The sequence below is a fragment of the Scyliorhinus torazame genome, chromosome 29 (genome assembly GCF_047496885.1).
Source record: "Scyliorhinus torazame isolate Kashiwa2021f chromosome 29, sScyTor2.1, whole genome shotgun sequence".
NCBI classification, from domain to species: domain Eukaryota; kingdom Metazoa; phylum Chordata; class Chondrichthyes; order Carcharhiniformes; family Scyliorhinidae; genus Scyliorhinus; species Scyliorhinus torazame.
In genome coordinates, this window is record NC_092735.1 from 39,437,132 (window position 1) to 39,450,133 (window position 13,002).

Consider the following 13,002-nt stretch of genomic DNA (forward strand, 5'->3'; position numbering starts at 1 on the left):
TCCAGCTTCTCGTCCACTATGAATGTCCACGCCTCTTCTGCCGTCTCAAAGTAGTGGTGCTTCCCTTGGTATGTGACCCACAGTCTCGCCGGTTGCAGCATTCCAAATTTCACCTTTTTGTGAAGCACCGCCTTAGCCCGATTGAAACTTGCCCTCCTTCTCGCCACCTCCGCACTCCAATCCTGGTATAAGCGGATCACCGCGTTCTCCCACCTGCAGCTCCGAGTTTTCTTCGCCCATCTTAGGACCATCTCTCTGTCATTATAGCGGTGAAACCTCACCACTATGGCTCGAGGTATTTCTCCTGCCCTTGGTCTTCGCACCATAGCTCGATAAGCTCCCTCCACCTCCAAAGGGCCCGTCGGGGCCTCCGATCCCATTAGCGAGTGAAGCATCGTGCTCACATATGCCCCGACGTCCGCCCCCTCTGCGCCCTCGGGAAGACCTAAGACTCTTAGATTCTTCCTCCTCTAATTATTCTCCAGGGCTTCCAACCTCTCCACACACCTTTTGTGCTGTGCCTCGTGCGTCTCTGTCTTCACAACCAGGCCCTGAATTTCATCTTCATTTTCAGCAGCCTTTGCCTTCACGACCCGAAGCTCCAGCTCCTGGGTCCTCTGCTCCTCCTTTAGCCCTTCAATCGCCTGTAACATCGGGGCCAACACCTCCTTCTTCAGCTCTTCCACACAGCGCCGCAGGAACTCTTGTTGCTCCGGGCCCCATATTGAACTGCCACCTTCCGACGCCATCTTGCTTCGAGCTTCCCTTCCTTGCCGCTGCTCCGAAGGATCCACTGCAATCCTGCCGCTATCCTCTCCTTTTTCCATCAACGTCCGGGGGGGGATTCCCTTCTATTTCACCGCACAGTGATTTTGGCCGTTTAAAATTGCCGTTGGGGCTCTTATCAAGAGCCCAAAAGTTCGTTCCAACGGGAGCTGCCGAAACGTGCGGCTTAGCTGGTCATCGCCGCACCCGGAAGCCCAGCAGGTACTTCTTTTTGCAATTGTTAATCTGTCAACAACATGCAGTGAATATGGATACACCAACTTTCAAAAAAAAAAAAAGGAGCTTGAGGAGCTTATGAGAGTAGCCAAAGTAATTTATCTGTAAGGTCACAAGGGATTGCGGCTTTTAGAACTTCAGGACATTTATTCATCTTCAGAGGTCAAGAGAATTTCCCGTCCCCCCCCCCCCCCTCCTAAATTAGCCGGCGGATATTTTCTCTCTTCGGTAGCCTCTCGCAATAGATTATATGGCTAGTTAGTCTGCAGGGGAGGCGGAGGGGAAAGAGAGTAAGTGAAAGAGGAGGAAACTAGAACGATGGTACCCAGAAGCCATGGCACAATTGGTGCTGAGAAAGCTCCTTTAACACAATGAAACATTCCAGGGCACTTTATAGAGCGAACAAAATCTGACACTGAACCACATAACAAGCTGTCAGGGCAGAAACATAGCTTTAAGGAGGAAAGTGAGCTCGAGGGGCTTTGGGAGGGAATTCCAGAGCTTAGGCCCTTAGTATTTGGAAGCCATGACCACCATTGATGGAACAATTAAAATCCAGGATGCACAAGAGGCCAGAATTAGAGCAGTACAAATATAGGACAGTCTCAACAGATCAGCTGGCCATCTCTGCTATATTCATAATCTCTTTGTTCCATTTGCTGCAGCAACCTTCTATGTTACATTGATGCAGTTGGAGTTGGTTCTGAGATTGGGGCAACAAAGAGAGCTTTACTCTGCATCTCGCTCATGCTGTGCTTCACAATGCAACAACCTGCAAAATGATGGCACACAGACATGTAAGGCCTTTCAATCAAGACGCACTCATCTTGACAATAGACTGGAACATATTATGTTTTTTTTAAAACTGTTCATGGGATGTGGGAGTCGCCGGCTGTGCCAGCATTTATTACCCATCCCTAATTGCCCTTGAGGGGGCAGTTAAAAGTCAACCACATTGCTATGGGTCTGGAGTCACATGTAGACCAGACCGGGTAAGGACGGCAGATTTCCTTCCCTAAAGGACATTAGTGAACCAGCTGAGTTTTTACGACAATCGTTTCATGGTCATTGTTAGACGTTTAATTACAGGTTGCATTTTATTGAATTCTCCAGAGCATTACCCTGGGTTTCTGGTTTACGAGTCCAGTGACAATATGACTACACCACCACCTCCCCATGTGATGGAGTGCTTCTCCACTGAATCACCAAATATACTGGAAGCAAAACTCGAACTGAGCCAGAAGGATGAGCCACAGAGCGAGGAAATAGTCGGAGTATAACAAAGGCACATCAGCAAATCACAGGGCTCCAAACTCAATCCAAATGGTTTTGATGTCACAAACTGCAATTTCCAAGCTCAAACATTTTATGAGGAGATAGTGCAGACTGCACTGGGTCTCATAGACCTAATGGTTGAGGTTAATTCTTTATAATATATAATGTAGTTTATTTAAATAGAATATTTGTTTTCAACTGTTCTTACCATTGTGTGTTGGGCTGAGTGCTGTAGAAGCAACAGGGTGTAGGTGAAAGGGTAACGATGATAGTGATGCAGGACCTGAAAATACACAGCACCAAACGACGAGTATTAAAACCTTCTTTTGCTGAGCAGTGCTTCATAGGTAAATATGCTGTGCTCTTTATATTAGACTGTGATTTTATAAGTAAAACTGCAGTACATAAATATACCCCCATGTTTGCATGGGCTTCACCCCCACAACCCAAAGATGTGCCGGGTAGGTGGATTCACCGCGCTAAATTGCCCCTTAATTGGAAAAAATGAATTGGGGACTCTAAAGTTTCAAAAAAAAAATAAAACATCCATTACAGACCATGAGGCAGTTGTAATGAATTATTCAGACCATCGCCAATTTTCTAATTCCCCTATATTATTCTAATTTTGTTTATTTTTTTAAACAATCTGAATGTTTCCAGTACTTTCTCCTTTGTGTATATTTCCTCTTGAGAATAAGAAGTGGGTATACTTACTGGAGCCAAAACTCTGTCCCAAGGACAAAGTGGTACTAAGGTAGAACATCCTTAATGACTATTTAATTTCAGTGACTGACAAATAATGCCACAGATCCCACATTCGCTCAGTGATAACCAATAACTCAGTGACAAAAGTCAATGTGAAACACTGTAAATTGGGCAGCCCAGAGTGGACCAATGCTGAGTGAGGTGATCCCGGGACCCTGGCTGAGGGAGGACGTAGTCGGTTAGAGTTCGACTTCTGATAACAAGATTAACGTTTTCACAATATATCCTGAATTCTAATATTCAAATGTACAGAAGCCAATAAAATGTATTTCTCAGTGCCAAAATTATACATTTTTTTGATCACGTTTCACTGGAATCATTTAACAAAGATTTATGGAAACAGTGAGATAGTTAAATCCTGGTTGACATTCTTTTTCTTTGTACTCTGCTGAGGGGAGCGATGGAACATTTACCTGCATAAAATTCAGGGCTGTAGACAGCACCAACCACAGGGCTCAGCTTCCAACCTGGAAATTAAATATAAATCAAACTAAAATGAATGCAACACCAAGCTTCAATCTGAAACAACATAACGCAAAGTGCACCCAACAATTAGCCAGCAATAAACAAATCAGAGAATATCTACACAGTCCAACTTTGAGTATTAATGTGTGATGGAGAACTACCCAATAACAAGCAACTTTATCTAATGAGCTGTCAGCTTCTTTTAATGAGTGACCAGGGGGTGTATAAGCTGGATCTGTGTCACAAGCAATTACTCTGATCATCCCTGGGTTATAGATAGAAAAACCATTCAATGCTCAAGCTGGAAGTGAACATTGCATGCTGACAAGTGGCAGCCACCCATCACTCACTGTCAGTACTCACGCACAAGCACTTGACCAAGTACTGCAGGGCAACTGTGACAGTGTATTGGCAAAGTATCTGAGATAACTAGAGTCACATGTCATAGTTCCAGAGGGTGATTGGCATTTGTGAGCAGTTCTGCAGGAAACAGGCGATGCCTTCAATAGAGGAAGAGGCAGATCGTTCGAAAAATAAAGCGGAGCTGCATTGGCAAATCTCCCTGAACCTCCGCTTAATGTGCAGACTCTAAGAAATGGTTTCTGTAACTTCCAAAGTACTGTTAAAACCTGCTCAGAATCATATGAGGGAAGGTTTTAGAGGAGCAGGAACTGAGCAGGTGGAGGTAATTCACCTAAAGACAAACAGGGCGGCACGCAACACAGTGGTTAGCACTGCAGCCTTCAGAGCGGAGGGCCCGGGTTCGAATCCCGGCCCTGGGTCACTCTCCGTGTGGAGTTTGCACATTCTCCCCGTGTCTGCGTGAGTTCCAATTTGGCCACGCTAAATTGCCCCTTAATTGGGAAAAAAAAATTGAATACTCTAAAGTTATTTTTTTTTAAAAGAAAGACAAAAGATGGATGTACAAGAACCTGGAGACAGAGGAAAAGAGAGGGGGTTCCAGGGACAGAGTAGAGGAGGAAGGAAACCCAAGAGGAGTCTTAAATTAAAGGTATTGGGGGCAAGAAGCCTGTAAGGGAAACCTGGCCCTCACAACCTAGTGCACTGAGGAAATTAGAACAGATTATATAGTTACAATTATACTCTCTAATAATAATAATCTTTATTGTCACAAGTAGGCTTACATTAACACTGCAATTAAGTTAATACGTATTGAATTAGCAGACTGCAACCCATAATGCCTTGAGCTGGCAAAAGGATTAATTAGCCAGGATTCCCATAAACCTGCGAGGATATCAAGTGCTTGGATGTCAGGAGAGGGTACAACCAGATCAGATTCCCTCTGAAGTCAAACTGTCTGGAATTAACACTTGAACAGACTGCTGACATTCACTTTCTAGGTTTCTATTTGAAGATAGCCCTTGGGAGAGGAACCAAATTGCTACCAGCACTTCTGTACTGCATGCTCAGCTTCCAGTGGGTAAACACTGGTTACTTCCAATCAGATACTTCTAAATTTATTCCAGGCTCACAGTTGTAGATGGAAGTCACAATAGTAATTTTAAATCTAACCCATACACATCTGATGATTCATGTGGTCAAAGCAATAATAAGCTGAACGATACAATCCGTGAATGTCCCAGCTTCGATCTCTGGTGTGCGCTGTTAGCCGATCTCAGTCAGAGGAGGGAACCTAAGGAGCGACAGCTGACCTCAGCCAGGATTTATGTTACTGATCACTACCCAGCAATCTTTCCTGGGGTGAGTGTGTGTGTGTGTGAGCATCGAAGGAACACAGGATTGAGTTCAGCTGTGATGTGCCCCACAAAAGAACATTCACCATCTGGTCGCACACATTAAGAATGGCCGCTTGGAGGGTGCCTGGTGCCCATGGAATCTAAAGCCCGTCACTTAACTGACATGCTCAGGGCACGGGGAGAAAATTGAAAGCAGAAAACTACAGAGTAAAAGAGAAAATAAATTTATTCCAGAAGCTGCCATTAAACTTCTACTAAAAGTGGATGCATCAGTCAAAGTGGGGCCACAGTACTGCTCTGTCTCATGAGTAACGTTATTGGCCAATCTAGCCAATTTTATTAAGCTGTGCCATCTGTCAGTGATGACCAATGTGTGAATCATCACTGAACTCATTATTCTCTACCTTCAAAACATTTCCTCCTCACACTCAAATCGTTATCATCTGGATTTGGACAGTCAGAAGCAAGTGCAATGTTATTTTTATATTTTAAAAAGCTGTGTGCAAATGAGCCCTTTGTGTACGTGTGGGCAGGGCCATTCTACATGTAGGCACCTTAGAATGGCCCTTCTCCACCTTGCATGCCTGTTATTGGACATGCCAATGCTTGGGTAGGCACAGCTATCAGTTCTTTTAAAAGTTAACAATGCTATTCCCATCCAGGTAAGTAATTCAGCCAGTCCAATTGAAATATATGGTAGATTATATTAAACAATTTGTATCAGAGACTATGTTAATACTACTCTTCCATGAGACGTACAAGCAAATCCCGTTTTTAGGGAATGGGTCGGGATAAAGTTCATTCTGCAAAAAAGGGTTTTCCTTAAAACCGGTACGATTCACCCCGGATGGATCAGAAGCTTCCAGCCTCTGTACCTGGTAGATGGACAGAGACATATTAGCCAATCATAATCTAGCTGAGGAAACACCAGGCTGGGAAATTAACAGATCTCATCTCTCCCCGAAACAAATCAAAGTAGCTGTAACTGAAAGAGAGGAGATTTGATCTCAGAACAAGACCAGAACTCAATGTCTTTGGTTGTTGGAGCTGTGTCCTCTGTACTGCTTCTTTCCTCGCCCTGGAATGAAGAGCGAGCCAAATGAGGAGCAGTTGAGGACTCTGGGTCTGGACTCGGAGTTTCGAAGGATGGGGGGGGGGGGATCTTATTGAAACTTACAGGATACTGCGTGGCCTGGATAGAGTGGACGTGGAGAGGATGTTTCCACTTGTAGGAAAAACTAGAACCAGAGGCCACAGCCTCAGACTGAAGGGACGATTCTTTAAAACCGAGATGAGGAGGAATTTCTTCAGCCAGAGGGTGGTGAATCTGTGGAGCTCTTTGCCGCAGGAGGCTGTGGAGGCCAAATGACTGAGTGGCTTTAAGACAGAGATAGAAAGGTTTTTGATTAATAAGCGGATCAGGGGTCATGGGGAGAAGGCAGGAGAATGGGGATGAGAAAATATCAGCCATGATTGAATGGCGGAGCAGACTCATTGCAGTGTTAATGTTAGCCTACTTGTGACAATAACAATGATGATAATTAGTCAATGGAGTTTAGAAGAATGAGAGGGGATCTTGTTGAAACGTTTATGTTTTTGAGAGGGATGGACAGACTGGGTGTAGGAATGATCTTCCTCCTGGCTGGGTGTGTGTCTCAAACACGGGGTCACAGTCTCAGCATACGGGGTAGGCCATTTGAGGCTGGGATGAGGAGAAATTTATTCACTCAGAGGGTAGTGAATCCGTGGAATTCTCTACCACTGAAGGCTGTGGCGGCCAAGTCAACGATTATATTTAAGGAGGTGTCAAGGGGTATAGGGAGAGTGCGAGTTGATAGCGTTGAGAGGATCAGCCGCGATCACACGGAATTGCCAATTGACTGCCTACTGAGCCTATTTTCTATGTAACTGAAACACTGGCCAGATATTTCTCCGAGAGGTCATCACAGCCAAACTCAACCCCTCGAACAACACCTTCTAAACAAAACAATGAAGAGATGCCAGTCCAGTACTGCTTGCCCCTCGAGCAATCCAACTCTCCCAGCCGAAAATCCAACTTCTTTGCCTTGATCACCTTATTTGGCAGTTTACTCTAAATACTGATCTTCAGCAATCCAGAGACGCACAAACATTCATTTCTCAGCTGAGGTTACTGGATAGAGATCATGAGCAAAATTCTTCATTGAGTTTCTTATTTCTATGCCAGGGAAACAGCTATAATTCCCCACCGACCCACCAGGTCCCCACCGACCCACCAGGTCCCCACCGACCCACCAGGTCCCCACCGACACACTAGTTCATACCAGTTCCCACTGACGCACCAGTTCATACCAGTTCCCACTGACGCACCAGTTCAGACCAGTTCCCCTCAGACGCACCAGTTCCACTGACACACCAGTTCCCAGTGACACACCAGTTCATACCAGTTCCCACTGACGCACCAGTTCATACCAGTTCCCACTGACGCACCAGTTCATACCAGTTCCCCTCAGACGCACCAGTTCATACCAGTTCCCCACAGACGCACCAGTTCATACCAGTTCCCCACAGACGCACCAGTTCATCACAGACACACCAGTTCATACCAGTTCCCCTCAGACGCACCAGTTCCACTGACACACCAGTTCCCAGTGACACACCAGTTCATACCAGTTCCCACTGACGCACCAGTTCATACCAGTTCCCACTGACGCACCAGTTCATACCAGTTCCCCTCAGACGCACCAGTTCATACCAGTTCCCCACAGACGCACCAGTTCATACCAGTTCCCCACAGACACACCAGTTCATACCAGTTCTCCACTGACACACAGTTCCCCACTGACACACCAGTTCCCCACTGACACACCAGTTCCCCACTGACCCACCAGTTCCCCACTGACCCACCAGTTCCCCACTGACCCACCAGTTCCCCACTGACCCACCAGTTCCCCACTGACCCACCAGTTCCCCACTGACCCACCAGTTCCCCACTGACCCACCAGTTCCCCACTGACCCACCAGTTCCCCACTGACCCACCAGTTCCCCACTGACCCACCAGTTCCCCACTGACCCACCAGTTCCCACTGACACACCAGTTCCCACTGACACACCAGTTCATACCAGTTCCTATTGACACACCAGTTGATACCAGTTCCCCACTGACACACCAGTTCCCCACTGACACATCAGTTCCCCACTGACACACCTGTTCCCACTGACACACCAGTTCATACCAGTTCCCACTGACACACCAGTTCATACCAGTTCCCACTGACACACCAGTTCATACCAGTTCCCCACAGATGCACCAGTTCATACCAGTTCCTAGTGACACACCAGTTCCCCACAGACACACCAGTTCATACCAGTTCCTAGTGACACACCAGTTCATCCCAGTTCCTAGTGACACACCAGTTCATCCCAGTTCCCCACTGACACACCAGTTCATACCAGTTCCCCACTGACACACCAGTTCATACCAGTTCCCCACTGACACACCAGTTCATACCAGTTCCCCACTGACACACCAGTTCATACCAGTTCCCCACTGACACACCAGCTCCCCACTGACCCACCAGCTCCCCACTGACCCACCAGTTCCCCACTGACCCACCAGTTCCCCACTGAACCACCAGTTCCCCACTGAACCACCAGTTCCCCACTGACCCACCAGTTCCCCACTGACCCACCAGTTCCCCACTGACCCACCAGTTCCCCACTGACCCACCAGTTCCCCACTGACCCACCAGTTCCCCACTGACCCACCAGTTCCCCACTGACCCACCAGTTCCCCACTGACCCACCAGTTCCCCACTGACCCACCAGTTCCCCACTGACCCACCAGTTCCCCACTGACCCACCAGTTCCCCACTGACCCACCAGTTCCCCACTGACCCACCAGTTCCCCACTGACCCACCAGTTCCCCACTGACCCACCAGTTCCCACTGACACACCAGTTCCCACTGACACACCAGTTCATACTAGTTCCTATTGACACACCAGTTGATACCAGTTCCCCACTGACACACCAGTTCCCCACTGACACATCAGTTCCCCACTGACACACCTGTTCCCACTGACACACCAGTTCATACCAGTTCCCACTGACACACCAGTTCATACCAGTTCCCCACAGATGCACCAGTTCATACCAGTTCCTAGTGACACACCAGTTCCCCACAGACACACCAGTTCATACCAGTTCCTAGTGACACACCAGTTCATCCCAGTTCCTAGTGACACACCAGTTCATCCCAGTTCCCCACTGACACACCAGTTCATACCAGTTCCCCACTGACACACCAGTTCATACCAGTTCCCACTGACGCACCAGTTCATACCAGTTCCCACTGACGCACCAGTTCATACCAGTTCCCCTCAGACGCACCAGTTCATACCAGTTCCCCACAGACGCACCAGTTCATACCAGTTCCCCACAGACACACCAGTTCATACCAGTTCCCCACTGACACACAGTTCCCCACTGACACACCAGTTCCCCACTGACCCACCAGTTCCCCACTGACCCACCAGTTCCCCACTGACCCACCAGTTCCCCACTGACCCACCAGTTCCCCACTGACCCACCAGTTCCCCACTGACCCACCAGTTCCCCACTGACCCACCAGTTCCCCACTGACCCACCAGTTCCCCACTGACCCACCAGTTCCCACTGACACACCAGTTCCCACTGACACACCAGTTCATACCAGTTCCTATTGACACACCAGTTGATACCAGTTCCCCACTGACACACCAGTTCCCCACTGACACATCAGTTCCCCACTGACACACCTGTTCCCACTGACACACCAGTTCATACCAGTTCCCACTGACACACCAGTTCATACCAGTTCCCCACAGATGCACCAGTTCATACCAGTTCCTAGTGACACACCAGTTCCCCACAGACACACCAGTTCATACCAGTTCCTAGTGACACACCAGTTCATCCCAGTTCCTAGTGACACACCAGTTCATCCCAGTTCCCCACTGACACACCAGTTCATACCAGTTCCCCACTGACACACCAGTTCATACCAGTTCCCCACTGACACACCAGTTCATACCAGTTCCCCACTGACACACCAGCTCCCCACTGACCCACCAGCTCCCCACTGACCCACCAGTTCCCCACTGACCCACCAGTTCCCCACTGAACCACCAGTTCCCCACTGGCCCACCAGTTCCCACTGACCCACCAGTTCCCCACTGACCCACCAGTTCCCCACTGACCCACCAGTTCCCCACTGACCCACCAGTTCCCCACTGACCCACCAGTTCCCCACTGACCCACCAGTTCCCCACTGACCCACCAGTTCCCCACTGACCCACCAGTTCCCCACTGACCCACCAGTTCCCCACTGACCCACCAGTTCCCCACTGACCCACCAGTTCCCCACTGACCCACCAGTTCCCCACTGACCCACCAGTTCCCCACTGACCCACCAGTTCCCCACTGACCCACCAGTTCCCCACTGACCCACCAGTTCCCCACTGACCCACCAGTTCCCCACTGACCCACCAGTTCCCCACTGACCCACCAGTTCCCCACTGACCCACCAGTTCCCCACTGACCCACCAGTTCCCCACTGACCCACCAGTTCCCCACTGACCCACCAGTTCCCCACTGACCCACCAGTTCCCCACTGACCCACCAGTTCCCCACTGACCCACCAGTTCCCCACTGACCCACCAGTTCCCCACTGACCCACCAGTTCCCCACTGACCCACCAGTTCCCCACTGACCCACCAGTTCCCCACTGACCCACCAGTTCCCCACTGACCCACCAGTTCCCCACTGACCCACCAGTTCCCCACTGACCCACCAGTTCCCCACTGACCCACCAGTTCCCCACTGACCCACCAGTTCCCCACTGACCCACCAGTTCCCCACTGACCCACCAGTTCCCCACTGACCCACCAGTTCCCCACTGACCCACCAGTTCCCCACTGACCCACCAGTTCCCCACTGACCCACCAGTTCCCCACTGACCCACCAGTTCCCCACTGACCCACCAGTTCCCCACTGACCCACCAGTTCCCCACTGACCCACCAGTTCCCCACTGACCCACCAGTTCCCCACTGACCCACCAGTTCCCCACTGACCCACCAGTTCCCCACTGACCCACCAGTTCCCCACTGACACACCAGTTCCCCACTGACACACCAGTTCCCCACTGACACACCAGTTCCCCACTGACACACCAGTTCCCCACTGACACACCAGTTCCCCACTGACACACCAGTTCCCCACTGACACACCAGTTCCCCACTGACACACCAGTTCCCCACTGACACACCAGTTCCCCACTGACACACCAGTTCCCCACTGACACACCAGTTCCCCACTGACACACCAGTTCCCCACTGACACACCAGTTCCCCACTGACACACCAGTTCCCCACTGACACACCAGTTCCCCACTGACCCACCAGTTCCCCACTGACCCACCAGTTCCCCACTGACCCACCAGTTCCCCACTGACCCACCAGTTCCCCACTGACCCACCAGTTCCCCACTGACACACCAGTTCCCACTGACACACCAGTTCCCACTGACACACCAGTTCCCACTGACACACCAGTTCAAATCCAAGCAGTTAATCTCTGGTCGCCTGTTGAATGCAGGACCACACTCCATGGAGTGTGTAAGCATCACGGTTACCGGTCAAGGACCTTTCAACTGTGTCAATTTAATCACTCAAGTACTTACAAAAAAATAAGTCCTAAAGTAAATAATGCTTTGTTTCTTCAAGAATGTAGTGTATGTCCAGAAGTACTGCCCTCATATTGAGAATTGAAGCAATGTTACAGAACTGCACAAAAATATCTTTAAATTCACATATGTTGGGGCAGCACGGTGGCGCAGTGGGTAGCATTTCTGCCTCACAGCGCCGAGGTCCCAGGTTCGAATCCCGGCCCCGGGTCACTGTCCGTGTGGAGTTTGCACATTCTCCCCGTGTCTGCGTGGGTTTCGCCCCCACAACCCAAAGATGTGCAGGGTAGGTGGATTGGCCACGCTAAATTGCCCCTTAATTGGAAAAAATAAATTGGGTACTCATTATTTTTTTTAAAATTCACATCTTTTGAATATTTGAAATACTTACCGTTCGCATAAGGGCTGACCATCTTCTTATTGGTCATCACACGAGCTGTGGCATTGTTTACCTGAGATGTACAGATCGACAAAGAACCAGCATGTCAGACAAAAAAAAGGTCACTGATTTTAAACACAACATGCAAGTCTAGCAAAAACAAGATAGATTTAGTTTAATTATGATGTTATAACATTAAGTCTGAATTAAAAGAAACATTCACAAATTACTTTTGAAATTAATGTACACTTTAGCTGTTAATGAATTTCAATATCTTTAAATATTTTCAACAAAGACACTCAAATGTAAACCATTGTTTCTCAGGCAATCTTTTCCCCATTATCCCAATAAAATTAAAACAATTGAATTCACGTCTTCCCACTGATATAGTTGTTAAAATATTGTCAAATCTGCTTATTCGCGGTTGGGAGAGAGCGGAATGACGCACTGGTTAATTTTGCACAGCGATGCCTGTGCTGGGTGATTGAGGAGTGATTAAGAAATTAGATATTTTATTTGGTCAGAATGACAAGGTGACTGGAGAAACTAGTGGTCCCATCGGATGGAGCTAGTCCCCGAAACGAACGATACTTCTACTTTGAGAGAATGAAGTTCAGGAGGAGTTTGTGCCGAGTATGGTTCTAGAAATGAATTGTGGGACAGTTTACATTCTGTCACTGTCAGCATTACACAGT

At 48.6% G+C, this 13,002-nt stretch overlaps 1 protein-coding gene across 1 annotated transcript in view; it reads right to left on the reverse strand.

Moving 5' to 3' along the window:
* Positions 1-13,002, reverse strand: part of LOC140404097 (RNA binding protein fox-1 homolog 1-like) — a 385,076-nt gene that overhangs the window by 32,462 nt on the left and 339,612 nt on the right. The window contains exons 8-11 of the mRNA XM_072492499.1: positions 12,320-12,380; positions 3,456-3,509; positions 2,486-2,560; positions 985-990 (exon numbers count right to left, since the gene is read on the reverse strand). Coding sequence (XP_072348600.1) covers positions 985-990; positions 2,486-2,560; positions 3,456-3,509; positions 12,320-12,380 — 196 coding nt within the window. The remainder of the gene's footprint in view (positions 1-984; positions 991-2,485; positions 2,561-3,455; positions 3,510-12,319; positions 12,381-13,002) is intronic.